The sequence below is a fragment of the Bombina bombina genome, chromosome 10 (genome assembly GCF_027579735.1).
Source record: "Bombina bombina isolate aBomBom1 chromosome 10, aBomBom1.pri, whole genome shotgun sequence".
NCBI lineage: Eukaryota > Metazoa > Chordata > Amphibia > Anura > Bombinatoridae > Bombina > Bombina bombina.
The window spans coordinates 3,660,938-3,687,407 of NC_069508.1; the positions used below are offsets into that span (position 1 = coordinate 3,660,938).

General features: G+C 42.2%; 1 protein-coding gene across 2 annotated transcripts in view; it reads left to right on the forward strand.

Moving 5' to 3' along the window:
- AGL (amylo-alpha-1, 6-glucosidase, 4-alpha-glucanotransferase) overlaps positions 1 to 26,470 on the forward strand; it is a 397,512-nt gene that overhangs the window by 152,578 nt on the left and 218,464 nt on the right. For both annotated transcript variants that reach the window (XM_053693718.1, XM_053693717.1), the window contains exons 13-15: positions 8,182 to 8,283; positions 8,448 to 8,603; positions 8,723 to 8,873. In XM_053693718.1, the coding sequence (XP_053549693.1) occupies positions 8,182 to 8,283; positions 8,448 to 8,603; positions 8,723 to 8,873 (409 nt within the window). The remainder of the gene's footprint in view (positions 1 to 8,181; positions 8,284 to 8,447; positions 8,604 to 8,722; positions 8,874 to 26,470) is intronic.

Below are 26,470 nucleotides of genomic sequence, written 5' to 3' on the forward strand. Positions count from 1 at the left end.
TGAGATGCTCTGCAACTGTACATGCCCAAGTTGGTTTGGGTGGTCTAAGGTTTAGCTATTGTCTCTATGGGTGGAGGGTACAGGAGGTCACTGTTGTTGGCATCGGGCTATCTGTAGGTACAGGCTATATAGGTGGTGTCAAGGTATGGGTGGGTACAGTGTAGATTATTGTGGGTAACATCAGACTATGGGTGAGTATAGACTGTGTGTGAGGTTACTGTGGGTGACATCAGACTATGGGTGAGTACAGACTGTGTGTGAGGTTACTGTGGGTGACATCAGACTATGCGTGAGTACAGACTGTGTGAGGTTACTGTGGGTGACATCAGACTATGGGTGAGTACAGACTGTGTGTGAGGTTACTGTGGGTGACATCAGACTATGGGTGAGTATAGACTGTGTGTGAGGTTACTGTGGGTGACATCAGACTATGGGTGAGTACAGACTGTGTGTGAGGTTACTGTGGGTGACATCAGACTATGGGTGAGTATAGACTGTGTGTGAGGTTACTGTGGGTGACATCAGACTATGGGTGAGTACAGACTGTGTGTGAGGTTACTGTGGGTGACATCAGACTATGGGTGAGTACAGACTGTGTGTGAGGTTACTGTGGGTGACATCAGACTATGGGTGAGTACAGACTGTGTGTGAGGTTACTGTGGGTGACATCAGACTATGCGTGAGTACAGACTGTGTGTGAGGTTACTGTGGGTGACATCAGACTATGCGTGAGTACAGGCTGTGTGTGAGGTTACTGTGGGTGACATCAGACTATGGGTGAGTACAGACTGTGTGTGAGGTTACTGTGGGTGACATCAGACTATGGGTGAGTACAGACTGTGTGAGGTTACTGTAGGTGACATCAGACTATGCGTGAGTACAGACTGTGTGTGAGGTTACTGTGGGTGACATCAGACTATGGGTGAGTACAGACTGTGTGTGAGGTTACTGTGGGTGACATCAGACTATGGGTGAGTACAGACTGTGTGTGAGGTTACTGTGGGTGACATCAGACTATGGGTGAGTACAGACTGTGTGTGAGGTTACTGTGGGTGACATCAGACTATGGGTGAGTACAGACTGTGTGTGAGGTTACTGTGGGTGACATCAGACTATGCGTGAGTACAGGCTGTGTGTGAGGTTACTGTGGGTGACATCAGACTATGCATGAGTACAGACTGTGTGTGAGGTTACTGTGGGTGACATCAGACTATGGGTGAGTACAGACTGTGTGTGAGGTTACTGTGGGTGACATCAGACTATGGGTGAGTACAGACTGTGTGTGAGGTTACTGTGGGTGACATCAGACTATGGGTGAGTATAGACTGTGTGTGAGGTTACTGTGGGTGACATCAGACTATGGGTGAGTATAGACTGTGTGTGAGGTTACTGTGGGTGACATCAGACTATGGGTGAGTACAGACTGTGTGTGAGGTTACTGTGGGTGACATCAGACTATGGGTGAGTATAGACTGTGTGTGAGGTTACTGTGGGTGACATCAGACTATGGGTGAGTATAGACTGTGTGTGAGGTTACTGTGGGTGACATCAGACTATGGGTGAGTACAGACTGTGTGTGAGGTTACTGTGGGTGACATCAGACTATGGGTGAGTATAGACTGTGTGTGAGGTTACTGTGGGTGACATCAGACTATGGGTGAGTACAGACTGTGTGAGGTTACTGTAGGTGACATCAGACTATGCGTGAGTACAGACTGTGTGTGAGGTTACTGTGGGTGACATCAGACTATGGGTGAGTACAGACTGTGTGTGAGGTTACTGTGGGTGACATCAGACTATGGGTGAGTACAGACTGTGTGTGAGGTTACTGTGGGTGACATCAGACTATGGGTGAGTACAGACTGTGTGTGAGGTTACTGTGGGTGACATCAGACTATGGGTGAGTACAGACTGTGTGTGAGGTTACTGTGGGTGACATCAGACTATGGGTGAGTACAGACTGTGTGTGAGGTTACTGTGGGTGACATCAGACTATGGGTGAGTACAGACTGTGTGTGAGGTTACTGTGGGTGACATCAGACTATGGGTGAGTACAGACTGTGTGAGGTTACTGTGGGTGACATCAGACTATGGGTGAGTACAGGCTGTGTGTGAGGTTACTGTGAGTGACATCAGACTATGGGTGAGTACAGACTGTGTGTGAGGTTACTGTGGGTGACATCAGACTATGGGTGAGTACAGACTGTGTGTGAGGTTACTGTGGGTGACATCAGACTATGGGTGAGTACAGACTGTGTGAGGTTACTGTGGGTGACATCAGACTATGGGTGAGTACAGACTGTGTGTGAGGTTACTGTGGGTGACATCAGACTATGCGTGAGTACAGACTGTGTGTGAGGTTACTGTAGGTGACATCAGACTATGCGTGAGTACAGACTGTGTGTGAGGTTACTGTGGGTGACATCAGACTATGGGGCCCATTTATCAAAGGGCTTGCGGACCTGATCCGACACTGCGGATCAGGTCCGCAAGACCTCGCTAAATGCGGAGAGCAATACGCTCTCCACATTTAACATTGCACCAATCATATTCGATCGGGTTGATTTCCGGCGGTTCCTGTCCGCCTGCTCAGAGCAGGCGGACAGGGTTATGAAGCAGCGGTCTTTAGACCGCTGCTTCATAACTTGTGTTTCTGGCGAGTCTGAAGACTCGCCAGAAACACGGCCCTTCAAGCTCCATACGGAGCTTGATAAATGGGCCTGTATGGGTGAGTACAGACTGTGTGAGGTTACTGTGGGTGACATCAGACTATGCGTGAGTACAGACTGTGTGTGAGGTTACTGTGGGTGACATCAGACTATGCGTGAGTACAGACTGTGTGTGAGGTTACTGTGGGTGACATCAGACTATGCGTGAGTACAGGCTGTGTGTGAGGTTACTGTGGGTGACATCAGACTATGGGTGAGTACAGACTGTGTGTGAGGTTACTGTGGGTGACATCAGACTATGGGTGAGTACAGACTGTGGGTGACATCAGACTATGCGTGAGTACAGACTGTGTGTGAGGTTACTGTGGGTGACATCAGACTATGGGTGAGTATAGACTGTGTGTGAGGTTACTGTGGGTGACATCAGACTATGGGTGAGTATAGACTGTGTGTGAGGTTACTGTGGGTGACATCAGACTATGCGTGAGTACAGACTGTGTGTGAGGTTACTGTGGGTGACATCAGACTATGCGTGAGTACAGACTGTGTGTGAGGTTACTGTGGGTGACATCAGACTATGGGTGAGTACAGACTGTGTGTGAGGTTACTGTGGGTGACATCAGACTATGGGTGAGTACAGACTGTGTGTGAGGTTACTGTAGGTGACATCAGACTATGCGTGAGTACAGACTGTGTGTGAGGTTACTGTGGGTGACATCAGACTATGCGTGAGTACAGGCTGTGTGTGAGGTTACTGTGGGTGACATCAGACTATGGGTGAGTACAGACTGTGTGTGAGGTTACTGTGGGTGACATCAGACTATGGGTGAGTACAGACTGTGTGTGAGGTTACTGTGGGTGACATCAGACTATGGGTGAGTACAGACTGTGTGTGAGGTTACTGTGGGTGACATCAGACTATGGGTGAGTACAGACTGTGTGTGAGGTTACTGTGGGTGACATCAGACTATGTGTGAGTACAGACTGTGTGTGAGGTTACTGTGGGTGACATCAGACTATGCGTGAGTATAGACTGTGTGTGAGGTTACTGTGGGTGACATCAGACCATGGGTGAGTATAGACTGTGTGTGAGGTTACTGTGGGTGACATCAGACTATGGGTGAGTACAGACTGTGTGTGAGGTTACTGTGGGTGACATCAGACTATGTGTGAGTACAGACTGTGTGTGAGGTTACTGTGGGTGACATCAGACCATGGGTGAGTATAGACTGTGTGTGAGGTTACTGTGGGTGACATCAGACTATGGGTGAGTACAGACTGTGTGTGAGGTTACTGTGGGTAACATCAGACTATGGGTGAGTACAGACTGTGTGTGAGGTTACTGTGGGTGACATCAGACTATGGGTGAGTACAGACTGTGTGTGAGGTTACTGTGGGTGACATCAGACTATGTGTGAGTACAGACTGTGTGTGAGGTTACTGTGGGTGACATCAGACTATGCGTGAGTACAGACTGTGTGTGAGGTTACTGTGGGTGACATCAGACTATGCGTGAGTACAGACTGTGTGTGAGGTTACTGTGGGTGACATCAGACTATGGGTGAGTACAGACTGTGTGTGAGGTTACTGTGGGTGACATCAGACTATGGGTGAGTACAGACTGTGTGTGAGGTTACTGTAGGTGACATCAGACTATGCGTGAGTACAGACTGTGTGTGAGGTTACGGTGGGTGACATCAGACTATGGGTGAGTACAGACTGTGTGTGAGGTTACTGTAGGTGACATCAGACTATGCGTGAGTACAGACTGTGTGTGAGGTTACTGTGGGTGACATCAGACTATGCGTGAGTACAGACTGTGTGTGAGGTTACTGTGGGTAACATCAGACTATGCGTGAGTACAGACTGTGTGTGAGGTTACTGTGGGTAACATCAGACTATGCGTGAGTACAGACTGTGTGTGAGGTTACTGTGGGTGACATCAGACTATGCGTGAGTACAGACTGTGTGTGAGGTTACTGTGGGTGACATCAGACTATGGGTGAGTACAGACTGTGTGTGAGGTTACTGTGGGTAACATCAGACTATGCGTGAGTACAGACTGTGTGTGAGGTTACTGTGGGTGACATCAGACTATGGGTGAGTACAGACTGTGTGTGAGGTTACTGTGGGTGACATCAGACTATGCATGAGTACAGACTGTGTGTGAGGTTACTGTAGGTGACATCAGACTATGCGTGAGTACAGACTGTGTGTGAGGTTACTGTGGGTGACATCAGACTATGCGTGAGTACAGACTGTGTGTGAGGTTACTGTAGGTGACATCAGACTATGCGTGAGTACAGACTGTGTGTGAGGTTACTGTAGGTGACATCAGACTATGCGTGAGTACAGACTGTGTGTGAGGTTACTGTGGGTGACATCAGACTATGCGTGAGTACAGACTGTGTGTGAGGTTACTGTGGGTAACATCAGACTATGGGTGAGTACAGACTGTGTGTGAGGTTACTGTAGGTGACATCAGACTATGCGTGAGTACAGACTGTGTGTGAGGTTACTGTGGGTGACATCAGACTATGGGTGAGTACAGACTGTGTGTGAGGTTACTGTGGGTGACATCAGACTATGGGTGAGTACAGACTGTGTGTGAGGTTACTGTGGGTAACATCAGACTATGGGTGAGTACAGACTGTGTGTGAGGTTACTGTAGGTGACATCAGACTATGCGTGAGTACAGACTGTGTGTGAGGTTACTGTGGGTGACATCAGACTATGGGTGAGTACAGACTGTGTGTGAGGTTACTGTGGGTGACATCAGACTATGGGTGAGTACAGACTGTGTGTGAGGTTACTGTGGGTAACATCAGACTATGGGTGAGTACAGACTGTGTGTGAGGTTACTGTGGGTGACATCAGACTATGCGTGAGTACAGACTGTGTGTGAGGTTACTGTGGGTAACATCAGACTATGGGTGAGTACAGACTGTGTGTGAGGTTACTGTGGGTGACATCAGACTATGGGTGAGTACAGACTGTGTGTGAGGTTACTGTGGGTGACATCAGACTATGGGTGAGTATAGACTGTGTGTGAGGTTACTGTGGGTGACATCAGACTATGGGTGAGTACAGGCTGTGTGTGAGGTTACTGTGGGTGACATCAGACTATGGGTGAGTACAGACTGTGTGAGGTTACTGTGGGTGACATCAGACTATGGGTGAGTACAGACTGTGTGTGAGGTTACTGTGGGTGACATCAGACTATGGGTGAGTACAGACTGTGTGAGGTTACTGTGGGTGACATCAGACTATGGGTGAGTACAGACTGTGTGTGAGGTTACTGTGGGTAACATCAGACTATGCGTGAGTACAGACTGTGTGTGAGGTTACTGTGGGTGACATCAGACTATGGGTGAGTACAGACTGTGTGTGAGGTTACTGTGGGTGACATCAGACTATGGGTGAGTACAGACTGTGTGTGAGGTTACTGTAGGTGACATCAGACTATGGGTGAGTACAGACTGTGTGTGAGGTTACTGTAGGTGACATCAGACTATGCGTGAGTATAGACTGTGTGTGAGGTTACTGTGGGTAACATCAGACTATGGGTGAGTACAGACTGTGTGTGAGGTTACTGTGGGTGACATCAGACTATGGGTGAGTACAGACTGTGTGTGAGGTTACTGTGGGTGACATCAGACTATGGGTGAGTACAGACTGTGTGTGAGGTTACTGTGGGTGACATCAGACTATGGGTGAGTACAGACTGTGTGTGAGGTTACTGTAGGTGACATCAGACTATGCGTGAGTACAGACTGTGTGTGAGGTTACTGTGGTTGACATCAGACTATTGGTGAGTACAGACTGTGTGTGAGATTACTGTGGGTGACATCAGACTATGGGTGAGTACAGACTGTGTGTGAGGTTACTGTGGGTGACATCAGACTATGGGTGAGTACAGACTGTGTGTGAGGTTACTGTGGGTGACATCAGACTATTGGTGAGTACAGACTGTGTGTGAGGTTACTGTGGGGTGACATCAGACTATGTGTGAGTACAGACTGTGTGTGAGGTTACTGTAGGTGACATCAGACTATGCATGAGTACAGACTGTGTGTGAGGTTACTGTGGGTGACATCAGACTATGGGTGAGTACAGACTGTGTGTGAGGTTACTGTGGGTGACATCAGACTATGGGTGAGTACAGACTGTGTGTGAGGTTACTGTGGGTGACATCAGACTATGGGTGAGTACAGACTGTGTGTGAGGTTACTGTGGGTGACATCAGACTATGGGTGAGTACAGACTGTGTGTGAGGTTACTGTGGGTGACATCAGACTATGGGTGAGTATAGACTGTGTGTGAGGTTACTGTGGGTGACATCAGACTATTGGTGAGTACAGACTGTGTGTGAGATTACTGTGGGTGACATCAGACTATGGGTGAGTACAGACTGTGTGTGAGGTTACTGTGGGTGACATCAGACTATGGGTGAGTACAGACTGTGTGTGAGGTTACTGTGGGTGACATCAGACTATTGGTGAGTACAGACTGTGTGTGAGGTTACTGTGGGTGACATCAGACTATGTGTGAGTACAGACTGTGTGTGAGGTTACTGTAGGTGACATCAGACTATGCATGAGTACAGACTGTGTGTGAGGTTACTGTGGGTGACATCAGACTATGGGTGAGTACAGACTGTGTGTGAGGTTACTGTGGGTGACATCAGACTATGGGTGAGTACAGACTGTGTGTGAGGTTACTGTGGGTGACATCAGACTATGGGTGAGTACAGACTGTGTGTGAGGTTACTGTGGGTGACATCAGACTATGGGTGAGTACAGACTGTGTGTGAGGTTACTGTGGGTGACATCAGACTATGGGTGAGTACAGACTGTGTGAGGTTACTGTGGGTGACATCAGACTATGGGTGAGTACAGACTGTGTGTGAGGTTACTGTGGGTGACATCAGACTATGGGTGAGTACAGACTGTGTGTGAGGTTACTGTGGGTGACATCAGACCATGGGTGAGTACAGGCTGTGTGTGAGGTTACTGTGGGTGACATCAGACTATTGGTGAGTACAGGCTGTGTGTGAGGTTACTGTGGGTGACATCAGACTATGGGTGAGTACAGACTGTGTGTGAGGTTACTGTGGGTGACATCAGACTATGGGTGAGTACAGACTGTGTGAGGTTACTGTGGGTGACATCAGACTATGGGTGAGTACAGACTGTGTGTGAGGTTACTGTGGGTGACATCAGACTATGGGTGAGTACAGACTGTGTGTGAGGTTACTGTGGGTGACATCAGACCATGGGTGAGTACAGGCTGTGTGTGAGGTTACTGTGGGTGACATCAGACTATTGGTGAGTACAGGCTGTGTGTGAGGTCACTGTGGTTGACATCAGACTATGGGTGCAGTCCGAGGGCTAGGAGTGTCATTTTTTCATGCTATGTTGGATAAGGGCTGTTTCAGTACATAAGTTAAGTTCAATGCTAATCTATGATAATAATGTCTTTAAATAATGTTAACTTCTGTTCCACTTCACAGCACCGATCTGCGTTCGATTCTCTTCCTAGTTCTGCCATTGTGTCCATGGCTTGCTGCGCCACTGGGAGCACCCGCGGATATGATGAGATGGTGGCACATCAGGTCTGTAAACTTGTTCTGATCTATACTGCTGATCTCTCCATACTGACCCCACTTGTGCCGTGACCTGTGTACATTATAGATGCCCTCTAGAGATTCTCGTTGTCACCCCCTGGTGTGCAAGTATTACTGCCACAGGCTGAGCATTGATTACATTTTACTTGCAGATCTCTGTGGTATCTGAAGAGAGGTTTTATACCAAGTGGAACCCTAATTTAACAGATCAGTGTCCTGGAGAGGTGAATGAACACAGTGGCATCATCGCAGGAAAAAAAGCCCTTAATACACTTCACCAGGAACTGGCAGCCCGGGGATTTCTTCAGGTAACATTGCAGAGAGTAGGAGCCGCCTGTGCATCACATGTGTTGTCACGTACGTCCCACCCTGACGCCTTTTCTTTGTATCATGTGATATCCCAGCACCAATTTCTCTCTTGTTTCAGGTGTATGTTGACCAGGTGGATGAAGATATAGTTGCTGTGACTCGGCATTGCCCACATACACATCAGTCTGTTGTGGCTGTATCCCGAACTGCATTCAGAGACCCCAAAACCTCATTTTACAGCAAGGACGTCCCCCAGATGTGTATTCCAGGTAAAGTTGTCATCTGATGTCACACAACAAAACAAGTCAATGTGTTAATCTTTACAAGACATTGATTATTTTTACTAAAGGGCCTCATCACTATGTATGGAATTAAAGGGGTAGTTTCTGCTGGCGTCTTTCCTGGCAATTGCTCTTGGTGCCAACTTCTAGAACCTGTAGGCTGCCATATGTTCAGAGGAAAAAAATTCCTCCAGCTGCTAATATAATAAAAAGACCTTTCTTTTACAAGATATGATGAGTCCACTGATTTCATCCTTACTTATGGGATTATGCCTCCTGGTCAGCAGGAGGAGGCAAAGAGCACCACAGCAGAGCTGTTAAATAGCTCCTCCCTTCCCTCCCACTCCAGTCATTCTCTTTGCCTGTGTTAGTGATAGGAAGAGGTAAAGTGAGGTGTTAGTTTAGATTCTTCAATTAAGAGTTTATTATTTTCAAATGGTGCTAGTGAGTACTATTTTTCTCAGGGTGGAGCATCAGAAGTTTCAGCAATGGGAACTGAGGAGTTTTCTACATTATCACTTCACTCCTCATGCTTGTGCTGCCCTGCTGATGGTCTTATAAGATGTCACATAAGGCCCTATTTGTCCCCACAGACCTACAGGAGGTGATGTAAAGAGACCTCTTCTTCGTGTGGGACAGGTTCAGATCAGCACTACGGTATGTACAGTCTTTTTGTTTTCTGGGGAGAGTGTAGCTCAGAACAGACTGGACGTTAGCTGCTGCAACACAAGTAGGGTAACTAACTTGCATAATAAAGTTTTATTCCCCTATCTGTTTCCCTTCTTATACCATTTATATAATATACAGTGGGTTGGTGTACTTATATGATCCGGTTTTCGTTAAGGGGTCAGAAACGGTAACACTTATAAGCAGGCTGACGCTGGAGAAAGATTGTGTAAAAAGGGTTCATTATACCTTTATTTTTGAGACAATAGTTTGTTTTGAGGGACACATTGGCTGTTATCGTAGAAATCTTATATCGTTTCACATTTGCAGTGAAAATTCATGTCGTTTTAAAATGTAAAGGCACAGTACCTTTTTTTAAATGTTAAAGATACAGTACTTTTTTTTTTATTTCATACATCTGACACAACCAATATTGCTCTTGTTTTTCTGTTTAACATGGCTGACCTACTGGAACAGACTTGTTCTATGTGCTTAGCTGCCAATGTGGAACCCCCTCTTACATTTTGTCCCTCCTGTACTGAGAGGGCTCTACAGTTTAAAGAACAAATTTTCTTTAATGGAAATAGCTCTAAGGATGCTTCTCAGCTTGATGAGACTCAGGGTATGCAGCTACTTTCTCCCCAAGCGTCACAGCCTTTAACACCCGCTCAGGCGCCATCAACTGTGTCCACCTCAATTACTCTGCAGGATATGGCGGCAGTTATGTCATCTACTCTTACAGAAGTTTTGTCTAAGTTGCCGGTGTTGCAAGGCAAATGTAGTAGAAGAGCGGACCAGGTGGTCCAGGCGACTTCTGACTGTTTGATGGCGATCTCCGATGTACACTCCCAGGGCTCTGAAGTGGGAGTTAGGGAGACTCTATCTGAAGGGGAATTGTCTGATTCAGGAAGTGCATTACCCCAGACAGATTTGGACGTGATGTCTTTCTGATTTAAGCTTGTGGGAGTTTTTGCTGACTCTGGATGATTGTGACTCGATTGTGGTACCACCAGAGAAATTGTGTAAGATGGACAAATACTTAGAGGTTCCTTCTTATTCTGATGTTTTTCCGGTTCCAAAGAGAATTTCGGATATTATTACACGGGAATGGCAAAGACCGGGTATTCCGTTTTCACCTTCCCCTACCTTTTAGAAAATGTACCCTATAGCTAACACCGTTCGGGATTCTTGGCAAACGGTCCCTAAGGTGGAGGGAGCTATACCTACCCTGGCTAAGCGTACGACTATTGCTATTGAGGACAGTTGTGCTTTCAAAGACCCTAAGGACAAAAAGTTGGAGGGTCTTCTGAAAAAGCTATTTATTCATTTGTCCATCTTACACAATTTCTCTGGTGGTACCACAATCGAGTCACAATCATCCAGAGTCAGCAAAAACTCCCTCAACAACAGACTGAGGTGTTCAAGCTTAAATCAGAAGGACATCACATCCGAATCTGTCTGGGGTAATGCACTTCCTGAATCAGAATAGAAGAGTCTCTTAAGACTGAGACTTCTTTAGAAGAAATAATGGATAGAATTAAGGCCCTTAAGCTGGCAAATTCTTTTGTTACGGATGCCGCTTTCCAAATTGCCAAATTGGCGGCTAAGAATGCAGGATTTTCCATTTTAGCACACAGAGCCTTATGGTTAAAATCTTGGTCTGCGGATGTGTCCTCTAAATCTATTCCTTTCAAAGGTAAGACCCTATTCAGGCCTGACTTGAAAGAGATAATTTCTGACATTACGGGAGGTAAGGGTCATCTCCTACCTCAGGGTAAGACTTCTAAGCAGAGGGGTAGACAGAGTAATTTTTCTTCCTTTCGAAATTTCAAGGGAGTCCCCTCTGCCTCTTCCGCTAAACAGGAAGGGAATTTTGCTCAAGCCAAGTCCATCTGGAGACCCAACCAAGCTTGGAACAAGGGTAAACAACCCAAGAAACCTGCTGCTGCTCCCAAGACAGCATGAAGGGGCGGCCCCCGATCCGGGACCGGACCTAGTAGGGGGCAGACTTTCTCGCTTTGTCCAGGCTTGGGTAAGAGACGTTCAGGATCCTTGGACACTGGAAATCGTGTCTCAAGGGTATCAACTGGAGTTCAAAAATTCCTTCCCAAGGGGAAGGTTCCTTCTTTCACGATTGTCTGTAGACCTGATAAAAAGAGAGGCATTCTTATGTTGTGTAAAAGACCTCTCCACTATGGGAGTAATTTGTCCCGTTCCAATTCTGGAACAGGGGCAGGGTTTTACTCAAATATTTTCGTGGTTCCCAAAAAAGAGGGAACGTTCCAACCCATTTAATATCTCAAGAGTCTAAACAAGTTTCTCAGAGTCCCATCCTTCAAGATGGAGACTATTCGGACAATTCTTCCATTGATCCAGGAGGGTCAATATGTGACTACCGTGTATTTAAAGGATGCATACCTTTACATTCCTATCCACAAAGATCATCACCAGTTCCTAAGATTTGCCTTTCTGGACAAACATTTTCAGTTCGTGGCTCTGCCCTTCGGGCTGGCCACGGCACCCAGTATCTTCTCGAAGGTTCTAGGGTCTCTGCTGACGGTTCTCAGACCGCGGGGCATTGCAGTGGCGCCTTCTCTGGACGATATTCTGATCCAGGTGTCGTCTTATCAACTGACAAAGTCTCATACCGACATGGTTCTGTCCTTTCTAAGGACTCACGGGTGGAAGGTGAATCTAGAAAAGAGTTCACTAATTCCACAGACAAGGGTTCCTTTCCTGGGAACTCTAATAGATTCCGTATCCATGAAAATCTTCTTGACGGTCAGGAAGTTAAAGATTCTGAATACATGCCGAGCCCTTCAGTCCAATCCTCGGCCTTCAGTGGCTCAGTGCATGGAGGTAATTGGATTGATGGTGGCGGCAATGAACATCATTCCGTTTTCTCGTTTTCATCTCAGACCTCTACAACTGAGCATGCTCAGGCAGTGGAATGGAGATTATGCAAATTTGTCTCCTCAGATAGATCTGGAGACAAGAGACTCTCTTCTTTGGTGGTTGTTGCAGGATCATCTGTCCCAAGGGGCGTGCTTCCGCAGACCCTCATGAGTGATAGTGACAACGGATGCCAGTCTACTAGGTTGGGGTGCAGTCTGGAATTCCCTGAAGGCTCAGGGTGTGTGGACTCGGTCAGAGTCTTTACTTCCGATCACTATTCTGGAGTTAAGAGCGATATTCAATGCGCTTCAGGCTTGGCCTCAGTTGGCTTCGGCCAAATTCATCCATTTTCAGTCGGACAACATCACGACTGTGGCTTACATCAATCATCAGGGAGGAACAAGGAGTTCCTTAGCGATGACAGAAGTATCCAAGATAATTCGGTGGGCGGAGGCTCACTCTTGTTATCTTTCAGCAATATACATCCCAGGAGTGGACAACTGGGAAGCAGACTTTCTGAGCAGACAGACGTTTCATCCGGGGGAATGGGAACTCCATTCGGAGGTCTTTGCCGCTCTGATTCTCAGGTGGGGCAGACCGGAATTGGATCTGATGGCGTCTCAGAATGCCAAGCTCCCAAGATACGGATCCAGGTCAAGGGATCCTCAGGCCGAACTGATAGACGCCTTGGCAGTGCCTTGGTCGTTCAACCTAGCTTATGTGTTTCCACCTTTTGCTCTCCTTCCCTGCATGATTGCACGGATCAAACAGGAGAGGGCTTTGGTAATTCTTATCACTCCTGCATGGCCGTGCAGGACTTGGTATGCGGATCTGGTGGACATGTCCTCTCTGCCACCGTGGAAGCTTCCACTGAGACAGGACCTTCTCATTCAGGGACCCTTCCATCACCCGAATCTAGTTTCTCTGCAGCTAACTGCTTGGAGATTGAACGCTTTATTTTATCTAAGCGAGGGTTCTCTGATTCGGTCATTGATACCTTGATTCAGGCATGTAAGCCTGTTACTAGAAAGATTTACCATAAGATATGGCGTAAATGTCTTTATTGGTGCAAATCCAAGGGATACTCATGGAGTAGGGTTAGGATTCCCAGGATTTTATCTTTTCTCACTCCAAAAAAGGGTTGTCAGCAAGTTCCTTAAAGGGACAGAGCTCTGCTTTGTCTATTCTGTTACACAAAAATCTGTCAGATGTTCCAGACGTTCAATCTTTTTGTCAGGCTCTAACTAGAATCAGGCCTGTGTTTAGACCAATTGCTCCTCCTTGGAGTTTGAATTTAGTTCTTAATGTTCTTCAAGAGGTTCCATTTGAACCTATGCATTCCATAGATATTAAGTTGTTATCTTGGAAAGTTTTATTTTTGGTTGCTATTTCTTCTGCTCGCAGAGTTTCTGAGCTTTCAGCTTTACAATGTGATTCTCCTTATCATATTTTCCATTCTGATAAGGTGGTCTTACGTACCAAACCTGGTTTCCTTCCTAAGGTTGTTTCTAATAAGAATATTAATCAGGAAATTGTTGTTCCTTCCTTGTGTACTAATCCTTCTTCTAAGAAGGAGCGTCTGTTGCATAACTTAGACGTGGTTCATGCCCTGAAGTTTTACTTGCAGGCGACTAAGGATTTTCGTCAATCATCTTCATTATTTGTTGTTTTTTCTGGAAAACGTAGGGGCCAGAAAGCTACGGCTACCTCTTTCTTTTTGGCTAAAGAGTATCATCCGTCTTGCTTATGAGACTGCTGGACAGCAGCCTCCTGAGAGAATTACGGCTCAATCCACTAGGGCTGTGGCTTCCTCATGGGCATTTAAGAATGATGCTTCTGTTGAACAGAGTTGCAAGGCTGCAACTTGGTCATCTCTTCACACTTTTTCCAAATTTTCCAAATTTGATACTTTTGCCTCGTCCGAGGCTGTTTTTGGGAGAAAGGTTCTTCAAGCAGTGTTGCCATCCGTTTAGGTTCCTGTTTTGTGCCTCCCTTTCATCTGTGTCCTATAGCTTTGGTATTGAATCCCACAAGTAAGGATGAAATCCGTGGACTATTCATATCTTGTAAAAGAAAAGGAAATTTATGCTTACCTGATAAATGTATTTCTTTTACGATATGACGAGTCCACGGCCCGCCCTGTCAATTTTCAGACAGGTTTTTATATTTGTTAAACTTCAGTCACCTCTGCACCTTGGCTTTTCCTTTCTCTTCCTAACTTTGGTTGAATGACTGGAGTGGGAGGGAAGGGAGGAGCTATATATACAGCTCTGCTGTGGTGCTCTTTGCCTCCTCCTGCTGACCAGGAGGCGTAATCCCATAAGTAAGGATGAAATCCGTGGACTCGTCATATTGTAAAAGAAATAAATTTATCAGGTAAGAATAAATTTCCTTTTATTTCACAATGCAGGGTCCTTTTAAATAAAAGCAACATTTCGGGCTGACACTTAGCCCTTATTCATGCTTAACAAACATTACTGACACAGTGCCTTAAATACTGCCACCTAGTGGATAAACGAAAATGTGTATACTTTAAGAAAACTTAAGTGATATTTAAATATTTATTTTGTGTAATTGGCAAGAGTCCATGAGCTAGTGACGTATGGGATATACAATCCTACCAGTAGGGGCAAAGTTTCCCAAACCTCAAAATGCCTATAAATACACCCCTCACCACACCCACAATTCAGTTTTACAAACTTTGCCTCCTATGGAGGTGATGAAGTAAGTTTTCTACGTTCATATGCGCTTCTCAGCATTTTGAAGCCAGATTCCTCTCAGAGTACAGTGAATGTCAGAGGGATGTGAAGGGAGTATCACCTATTGAATGCAATGTTTTTCCTAACGGGAGATCTATTTCATAGGTTCTCTGTTATCGGTTGTAGAGATTCATCTCCTACCTCCCTTTTCAGATCGACGATATACTCTCATATTCCATTACCTCTACTGATAACCGTTTCAGTACTGGTTTGACTATCTGCTATATGTGGATGGGTATCTTTTGGTTACTTAAGACACTGTCAGCTATGGTTTGGAACTTTATGTATTTACAGTATATAAAGTTCTAAATATATGTATTGTACTTATATTTGCCATGATTCAGGTTTTCAGTATATTTAATTTTGCAGACTGTCTGTTTCATATCTGGGAAATGCTTTTTTTAGGAAAAATGTATTTCTTACCTGGGGTATAGTCTCTTTTTCAAATTGACTGTCTTTTAAATTCGTGGGCAGAATTAGGCTCGTGAGGGCGCAAAATGCCAACGTTTATTGCGTTACTCTTGGAGCGAGATTTTTTGGCGCGAAGTTACGTTCGTTGCCACAAATTCGTCATTTCCAGCGTCTTAGACGACGCCGAGTCCTTCACAAGGTTGCATCTTCTGTGACGCGAGTGTGTCATTTCCGGACGTTTTTGGCGCCAAAAAATATTTTTCTGTTTGTTGTGCGTCATACTTGGCGCCAAATATTTTCATTTTTTAAGACCCCATTCCTATATGCCTCTTGCCTTTTTTCTCTATCAGAGGGCTATGCTGTTTGCATTTTTTCCCATTCCTGAAACTGCCATATAAGGAAATTGATAATTTTGCTTTATATGTTGTTTTTTTCTCTTACATTTGCAAGATGTCTTAATCTGATCCTGTCTCAGAAATCACTGTTGGAACCCTGCTGCAGGATAACAGTTCTACCAAAGCTAAGTGCATTTGTTGTAAACTTGTGGAGGTTATATCTCCTGCTGTGGTTTGTAATAGTTGTCATGATAAACATTTACATGCAGAGAATGTATCCATCAGTAGTAGTTCATTACCTGTTGCTGTTCCCTCAACATCTAATGCACCAGATATACCTGTAAATTTAAAAGAATTTATTTCTGATTCTATTCAGAAGGCTTTGTCTGCCATCCCACCTTCTAATAAACTTAAAAGGTCTTTTAAAACTTCTCATAAAGTTGATGAAATTTCAAATGACCGGCAACATGCTGATTTATCCTTTTCTGATGCGGATCTATCTGGTTCAGAAGATCCTGCCTCAGATATTGACACTGACAACTCTTAATTATTTAAAATGGAGTATATTCGTTCTTTGTTAAAAGAAGTGTTGATTACATTGGATATGGAGGAAACTAGTCCTCTTCATATTAAAACTAGTAAACATTTAAATTCTGTTTATAAACCTCCTGTGGTTATTCCAGAGGTTTTTCCAGTTCCTGATGCTATTTCTGATATGATTTCTAAGGAATGAAATAGGCCTGGTACTTCTTTTATTCCTTCTTCAAGGTTTAAAAAATTGTATCCTTTGCCAGCAGTTACTTTAGAGTTTTGGGAAAAGATCCCCAAAGTTGATGGGGCTATCTCTACTCTTGCTAAACGTACTACTATTCCTATGGAAGATAGTACTTCTTTTAAAGATCCTTTAGATAGGAAACTTGAATCTTATCTAAGGAAAGCCTATTTATATTCAGGTCATCTTCTCAGGCCTGCAATTTCTTTGGCTGATGTTGCAGCTGCTTCAACCTTTTGGTTGGAAACTTTAGCGCAACAAGTATTGGATTCTGATTTGTCTAGCATTGTTAACTTGATTCAACATGCTAATAATTTTATTTGTGATGCCATTTTTTATATCATCAAAATTGATGTTAAATCTATGTCTTTAGCTATTTTAGCTAGAAGAGCTTTGTGGCTTAAATCTTGGAATGCTGACATGACTTCTAAGTCCAGATTGCTATTTCTTTCCAAGGTAATAAATTATTTGGTTCTCAGTTGGATTCAATAATTTCAACTGTCACTGGGGGGAAGGGAGTTTTTTGCCTCAGGATAAAAGACCTAAGGGTAAATCTAAAGCTTATAACCGTTTTCGTTCCTTTCGACAAAATAAGGAACAGAAACCTTATCCCTCCCCCAAGGAATCTGTTTCCAATTGGAAGCCTTCCTCGAATTGGAATAAATCCAAGCCATTTAAGAGATCAAAGCCAGCCCCCAAGTCCGCATGAAGGTGCGGCCCTCATTCCAGTTCAGCTGGTAGGGGGCAGATTAAGATTTTTCAAAGATGTTTGGACCAATTCAGTCCAAAATCAATGGATTCAGAGTATTGTCTCTCAGGGGTACAGAATAGGATTCGGAGTAAGACCGCCTGTGAGAAGATTTTTTCTCTCACACATCCCTTCAAACCCAGTAAAGGCTCAGGCTTTCCTGAAGTGTGTTTTAGACCTGGAGTTATCAGGGGTAATCATGCCAGTTCCGTTTCAGGAACAGGGTCTGGGGTTTTATTCAAATCTATTCATTGTCCCAAAGAAAGAAAATTCATTCAGACCAGTTTTGGATCTAAAAATTTTGAATCGATATGTAAGAGTACCAACTTTCAAAATGGTGACTATAAGGACTATTCTGCCTTTTGTTCAGCAAGGGCATTATATGTCCACAATAGACTTACAGGATGCATATCTTCATATTCTGATTCATCCAGATCACTATCAGTCCCTGAGATCCTCTTTTCTAGACAAGCATTACCAATTTGTTGCTCTTCCTTTTGGCCTAGCGACGGCTCCAAGAATCTTTTCAAATGTTCTCGGTGCCCTACTCTCTGTAATCAGAGAGCGGGGTATTGCAGTGTTTGCTTATTTGGACGATATCTTGGTACTTGCTCAGTCTTTACGTTCTGCAGAATCTCACACGAATCAACTAGTGTTGCTTCTTCAAAAACATGGTTGGAGGATCAATTTACCAAAAAGTTATTTGATTCCTCAGACAAGGGTAACCTTTTTAGGTTTCCAGATAGATTCAGTGTCCATGACTTTGTCTCTAACGGACAAGAGACATTTGAAATTGGTTGCAGCCTGTTGGAACCTTCAGTCTCAGTCATTCCCTTCAGTAGCTATGTGCATGGAAGTTTTAGGTCTCATGACTGCAGCATCGGATGCGATCCCCTTTGCTCGTTTTCATATGAGACCTCTCCAGCTTTGTATGCTGAACCAATGGTGCAGGGATTATACAAGGATATCACAATTAATATCCTTAAATCCCAATGTTCGACTATCTCTGACTTGGTGGTTAGATCACCATCGTATTGTTCTATGGGCCAACCTGGTCTGTGATCACAACAGATGCGAGTCTTTCAGGTTGGGGAGCTGTTTGGGGATCTCTGACAACACAAGGGGTTTGGAAATCTCAAGAGGCGAGATTACGAAAAAATATTTTGGAACTCCGTGCGATTCTCAGGGCTCTTCAGTTTTGGCCTCTATTGAAGAGAGAACCGTTCATTTGTTTTCAGACAGACAATATCACAACTGTGGCATATGTTAATCATCAGGGTGGTACTCATCGTCCTCAAGCTATGAAAGAAGTATCTCAGATACTTGTTTGGGCGGAATCAAGCTCCTGTCTAATTTCTGCGGTTCATATCCCAGGTATAGACAATTGGGAAGCGGATTATCTCAGTCATCAGACTTTACATCCAGGAGAGTGGTCTCTCCACCCAGATGTGTTTTCTCAAATTGTTCAGATGTGGGGTCTCCCAGAAATAGATCTGATGGCATCTCATCTAAACAAGGAACTTCCCAGGTACCTGTCCAGGTCCAGGAATCCTCGGGCAGAAGCAGTGGATCCATTGACACTTCCTTGGTGTTATCAACCTGCTTATATTTTCCCGCCTCTAGTTCTTCTTCCAAGAGGGATCTCCAAAATCATTATGGAGCAATCGTTTGTGTTGCTGGTAGCTCCAGCATGGCCTCACAGGTTTTGGTATGCGGATCTTGTTCGGATGTCCTTGGCCACTTCCAATAAGACCGGACATTCTGTCTCAAGGTCCGTTTTTTCATCAGGATCTCAAATCATTAAATTTGAAGGTATGGAAATTGAACGCCTAGTTCTTGGTCATAGAGGTTTCTCTGATTCAGTGATTAATACTATGTTACAGGCTCGTACAGGCTGTTTCTAGAAAGATTTATCATCGAGTTTGGAAGACTTAAATTTCATGGTGTTCCTCTCATAAATTCTCTTGGCATTCTTTTAGAATTCCTAGAATTTTACAGTTTCTTTAGGATGGTTTGGATAAAGGTTTGTCTGCAAGTTCCTTGAAAGGACAAATCTCTGCTCTTTCTGTTTTATTCCACAGAGAAATTGCTAAACTTCCTGATATTCACTGTTTTGTACAGGCTTTGGTTCGTATCAAACCTGTCATTAAATCAATCTCTCCTCCTTGGAGTCTTAATTTGGTTTTGAAGGCTTTACAGGCTCCTCCATTTGAACCTATGCATTCTTTGGACATTAAACTACTTTCTTGGAAAGTGTTGTTTCTTTTGGCCATCTCTTCTGCTAGAAGAGTTTCTGAATTATCTGCTCTCTCTTGTGAATCTCCTTTTCTAATTTTTCATCAGGATAAGGCAGTTTTGCGGACTTCATTTAAATTCTTACCTAAGGTTGTGAATTCTAACAACATTAATAGAGAAATTGTTGTCCATTCTTTGTGTCCTAATCCTAAGAATTCTTTGGAGAGATCTTTACATTCTTTGGATGTGATGAGAGCTCTGAAATATTATGCTGAAGCTACTAAAGATCTCAGGAAGTCTTCTAGTCTATTTGTTATCTTTTCTGGTTCCAGGAAAGGTCAGAAGGCTTCTGCCGTTTCTTTAGCATCGTGGTTAAAGCTTTTGATTCATCAAGCTTATTTAGAGTCGGGTAAAACCCCACCTCAGAGAATTACAGCTAATTCTACTAGATCAGTTTCCACTTCTTGGGCTTTTAAGAATGAAGCTTCAGTTGATCAGATTTGCAAAGCAGCAACTTGGTCTTCTTTGCATACATTTACTAAATTCTACCATTTTGATGTATTTGCTTCTTCGGAAGCAGTTTTTGGTAGAAATGTTTTTCAGGCAGCTGTTTCAGTTTGATTCTTCTGCTTATGATTTAAGTTTTTCCTTTTATTTATGAGAATAAACTTATATTTGGTTTGTGGATTAATTTTTTTTCAGCTAATTGGCTGTTTTTATTTTTATCCCTCCCTCTCTAGTGACTCTTGCGTGGAGTTCCACTTCTTGGGTATTGCTATCCCATACATCACTAGCTCATGGCCAATTACATGAAAGAAAACGTAATTTATGTAAAAACTTACCTGATAAATTCATTTCTTTCATATTGGCAAGAGTCCATGAGGCCCACCCTTTTTATGGTGGTTATGATTTTTTTGTATAAAGCACAATTATTTCCAGATTCCTCTGTTGATGCTTTTTACTCCTTTCTTTATCACCCCACTGCTTGGCTATTCATTAAACTGAATTGTGGGTGTGGTGAGGGGTGTATTTATAGGCATTTTGAGGTTTGGGAAACTTTGCCCCTCCTGGTAGGAATGTATATCCCATATGTCACTAGCTCATGGACTCTTGCCAATATGAAAGAAATAAATTTATCAGGTAAGTTCTTACATAAATTATGTTTTTCAGAACAAATACTCCCTCTAGTGATATAAATAATCATCATTAATTCCTCCAAAGTTATATCAATAAAAATAAATATTATATAAATATATTTGAAAAATATCTGATATATAGATATCACTGTTATGTTTTCTTAAAGGGACACTGAACCCAATTTTTTTCTTTCGTGATTCAGACAGAGCATGCAAATTTTTTTTTTTTTTTAACGTTTATTTTTATTGATTTTTTTTTAAATCCAGCATATTAACACAAAAATTTGTTACATTCACCTTATCACGTTATGCTTTACTAAGTAATTTAACACAATATATCCAAAAACAAATATGCAAGCGTCCAACCAAGAAGAAAATAACCTAATGCCAGATCGGCTTTGGACCCATGCCCCTTTTCAGGGCCCTCTGAAGTTGATTATTTCTAAGGCTTAACCTAGTAATTACTTATAATAGTCAAGCAAATGTAGAGAAGTACACCACTGTTTGTTAAAAATTTCCTTAAACTCCCTAAACAACCAGGATGGAGAGACTAGCACATAGAAGGGGGGGGGGGGAGGAGGAGAGGGGGGGAAGAGGGGAAACACACAAAAAAAAAAAAAAAAAAAATTAAAGTCACATGTATATGTATTCTGCCCCACTCTGGGTTCCCAATACATTTTGGGTAAATTTCCATTCCTCTTCCCTTTCTACCATGTTCCTAAAATAACTAATTCTGAGTGTCTGAATGGGTAAATTAAATGCTCAATTTCATTTTTTGGCAAGGATTTTATAAATGGAGACCACTTTTGGAAAAAACCACAGATACTATCTGTGTCATACAGTTTTGTGTTATATTGTTCAAGAATGCATTGTTTTTTAATAGAGTTGGTTATCTCTGAAATAGATGGGGCAGATACTTCTCTCCATTTTTTAAAAATAGTGTATCTAGTTGCTAATATAGCAACATTAACAATCTTTTTTTTTTCCGGTGAGATTTTAGAGTCTACTCTTAGAAATATTACGTTTCTAAATGACAGATCCAGATGGGAGACTCCAACCCTTTTAACTAACCAGAATTCCAATTTTTTCCACATTGCTTTCAATTTTGGACATTCCCAAACCATATGTTTTAAGTTAGCTGCGTTCAGTGAGCATTTCGGACATTTATTAAATTGGGAGTTCGCCCATCTAGATCCCTTTTCAGGAGTAATATAGGTCATATAGAGAAGTTTTAAGTGGGATTCTCGCCATGTTGCGGAAAGGGTTGTTCGTCTAACTTCTGATATTGATGCTTGTATATAGTCTACCTCGCACTGATCCGGGGCTAGATTAGTCGCCCATTTAGATTCAATTTTAGATATATTATCTCTTCCTTTATCTGAATTTAAGGTTTGGTAGCAATACGAAATTGATAATCGTCCCCTTTTGGCTTGTGTCAACCAGTTTTCAAGTGGTCCCAGTGACCACTTCCAACCTGACTGATTTATTAATTTCCAGGTATAATGTCTTACTTGTAAGTACACATAAAATTCCTTGTGGGGGAGATCAAATTCTGTTTTTAATTCAGCAAATGTTTTGATGTGCCTCCCTGTAGTATCAACTAGTTGAATTACTTTGTCTAGTCCCACCTCTTGCCATCTTTGTAGTGGAGCTGATTGTAAGCCCATTACAAAGTGGGGATTCCCCTTCAAGGGCAGATATTTAGAGGCTTTTTTATCTATTTTCAGCAAATTACATATCTTTGACCATGCCTTAATTGGAATACATATAGCTTTAAAGTTCTTTATTTCCCTTGGTATTTCCACCTAATCAACATGTATTAGAGCTGTTGGAAGGTAGGGAGAGGTTATATTTCTTTCTAAGTCATTGTCCGTTACATAGTCTTTACGACAAATCCAATCTACTACTATTCGGGCCAAGCCCGCCAAGTTATATAAGTAAAGATCAGGTAAGGCACAGCCTCCCAATTTTGGGGGTAGGCTGAGTTTTTCCAATGCAATTCTGGGTTTTTTTCCCTGCCAAATAAATTTTCTAAGAGCTGTGTTTAAAGTTTTAACATCATTGACTTTCAAAAGACTTGGAATATTTTGAATAATATATAAAATCTTTGGAAATAATATCATTTTGTACAGGGCAATGCGGCCCGACAATGAGATAGGAAGATTCTGCCAACTTTTCATCTTATTTATAGTCGTCTTCAAGATTGGTGGAATATTGAGGTTATACCATTTCTCTGGTGATAAGGAAACCAATATACCGAGGTATCTAAATGATTCATTCACGATTTTAAACGGAATACTTTCCTCAGACTGATCAGGTCTTACTAACCATAATAGTTCAGATTTGGATGCATTTATTTTATACCCTGAGAACAGGCTGAACTGATTTATAATTGACAATAACTTAGGTAGATTTCTCTGGGACTCTCTCATGTAGATTAATATGTCATCAGCATACAATGCTATCTTAAGTTCTCTATTTCCTATTTTTATTCCATCGATTTCCTGTCTAATCAATATTGCAAGGGGTTCTATTGCGATGTTGAACAGCAAAGGCGAAAGGGGACATCCCTGCCTTGTGCCCCTAGCTAAGCCTATGTCAGATGATTGTCTAGCATTAACTATTATCCTTGTTGAGGCTTTATCATAGAGGTTTTCAATAAATTTAGGGAATTGGCCCTTGAAACCAAACTGGGTTAACGAATGAAGAAGGTGATCATGATTAACCGAGTCAAATGCTTTCTCAGCATCAATTGTAATAATTGCCTTATCATGATTATCTTGTTTACCCTCCTGAACTTTATTCAACTCTGATTTAAAGTAATCATTAACAAGGAACAACTCGCGAATTTTAGATGACAAATTTCTATTTATTAAAAATCCGGCTTGATCCTTGTGTATTATGGTGGGGAGAAGAGTTTGCATTCTTTGGGCAAGGATGGAAGTTAAAAGTTTATAGTCCACATTTAACAAGGCTATTGGTCTATATGATTCTTTCTGAGTTAAGTCTTTCTCAGATTTTGGTAGAAGCGTTGTATAAGAAGCCGCAAAACTTGCAGAAGGCGAATTACCCTCCATGTAAATACTATTAAATAACCTTGTCAAATGTGGAACTATCAATGAGGAAATTATTTTATAAAATTCGCTCGGCAGGCCGTCAGGGCCTGACGCCTTGTTAATAGGCATATCCTCAATATTCTTCCTAACCTCCTCCTCAGTAATAGGGGAATTCATTTTTCTATTTAGTTCTTCTGTTATAGTTGGGCAAGAAATTTTTTCCCAAAACTTTGCTCGTTCTATCTTATTTGATGCCCTTAAAGAATAAAGATCTTTATAGTAATCTACCATTACTTCCAGAATCTCATCGGCCTTGTAATTAATTTGTCCCCTTTCTTAATAGACTCAATTAAGGCAGAATCTTTGTCTTGTTTAACTAAGTTGGCAAGAAGCTTGCCAGCTTTGTTCCCATATTTAAATAGTTGAGCTTGCATTTTTAGCTCCCTTTGAGTAGTTTTGTGTAGGAGGAAGGTGTCTCTTTCTTTTATAACTTGGGTATATCTATTCCATGTTTCAGGAGTTTTATTCAATATGTAATTATTATAAGTATTTAGTAGTGATTTCAATATGTCCTCTTCCTTCTTTTTATAATTTTTGGTTCTATTAATATTATAGGCTAAGATCTCCCCCCTTATTACTGCCTTTGCAGCTTCCCAAAAGATCATCGGTCGATTCACATATTCAATATTCAGTTCCACGTATTCTTGAAATTTCAAACTCAGCATTGTTTTAAATTCTGGATCTGTAGCCAAATGCTTTGGAAAAAAAAATCTTGAATTTCTAGTTCTAGAATCTTGTGGGCGTAGTTCTAACATTATTGGGGCATGATCCGAGACTGTTACCGGAAAGATTTTAGTATCTACATTAAGGTTCAAAACTCTCTCGTCTACTAGGAATAAATCAATCCTTGAGAGTGATTTATGAGCCTTTGAGAGACATGTGTAGCTTTTGGTATCTGGATTGTGTATTCTCCAGATGTCTTTAACTTTTAAATTGGAGAACAATTTAGAAAAGATTTTAATTTCTAAGTTATCTTTTTCTGTTTTTAAGATTCGAGCATCATACCTTAATCTATCTAATGTGTACTGTGGAGTCATATTAAAGTCTCCTCCAATTATTAACATGCCCTCTTTTTTGGAAATTATTTTGGTTTGCAAAGAATCCCAAAAATCATGGTCAATAATATTTGGTGCATATATATTACACATAGTATATATACACTTTGCAATCTTAACCTTTAGCAATAGAAATCTCCCACCTGGATCACATTCAAGGACTGAGGTTGTAGCCTTGACTTTTTTGCCAATTAAGATTGCTACCCCCCCTCTTCTTCCCAAAGCTGGGGCCGCAATGACTTCCTGAACCCATGATTTTTTAAGTTTAATAATTTCATCCATCTTCATATGCGTTTCTTGAAGAAAGGCTATATCTGTGTTTATCTTTTTTAAATATGATATAATTGTCTTTCTTTTAATAGGAGATGTTAAACCTCCTATGTTCCAGGAAACCATTTTACAGCTAATATCCATATCCATCATTTATAAAAGGAGAGGAGAGAAAAAAAAAAAAAAAAAAAAAAAAAGCCCCTCGCCCTTCTCTCCCCCGCCACCCCTTCAAGTGCGTCATCCTGGTTGCCGCTTCTAATCCCTACTGCCTCTAGATACAGGACTGTCCTGACTGAGGCGTAAACCCAAATTATGGGCTGACCAACCCTGAAATATAAAAAATAGATAATCTTTATTAACATAACATTTTTATTTAATGACCTTTGTTTTAAATCACTATTACTTATTCCTTTCACGCCCTTTCTATCCTTTGGACTAGCCACTTCCTTTAACTTAAAGGAGAGAACTGCGCCACATATTTTTCAGCTTCTTTAGCTCTGTCAAAAACTTGAGTCTTACCATCTATTGTTATTTTCAATTTTGCTGGGTACACTAAAGCAACCTGATACCCTTGATTAATCAACTTAGTGCAAGTTGGTGACAGTTCCCTTCTCTTTGCTGATGTCTCAGCCGAGAAGTCCTGGAACAACAAGATTTTAGCATTTCCCAGGAATATGGGTTGGTTTTTCCTAAAGTATTGTAATAGGGTAAGTTTGTCCTGATAATTTAACATTTTGGCAATGATTGGTCTTGGCCGACTATTCCCTTTTTCGGTGTTACGCCATCCTACTCTATGTATTCTTTCAATTATCATTTGTGTCTGTGTTTGTGGTATTTGTAGTAGGTGTGGGATTGTTTTTGAAAGTAATTTATCAAGATCCTCAAATTGTTTATCTTCCGGAACTCCTATTACTCTTATGTTGTTCCTTCTCGCTCGATTTTCTAAGTCTTCCATTTTTAACTCAGTTTTTGTTAATTTAGAGTTTAGATCCCTTAATTTAGAATTGTGTGATGCTATCGTATCTTCTAAATCAGATATTCTTTGCTCTGCTTCGGAAATTCTGTTAGAAAATTGACGAATTTCTGCAGATAAGGAAGTCATGTCATGTTTAATTTCCTTTCTCAACTCTTCAAATTTAGGAGATAGAGCTTCGGAAATTCTTAGGACTAAAGCTTGTATGTCAATT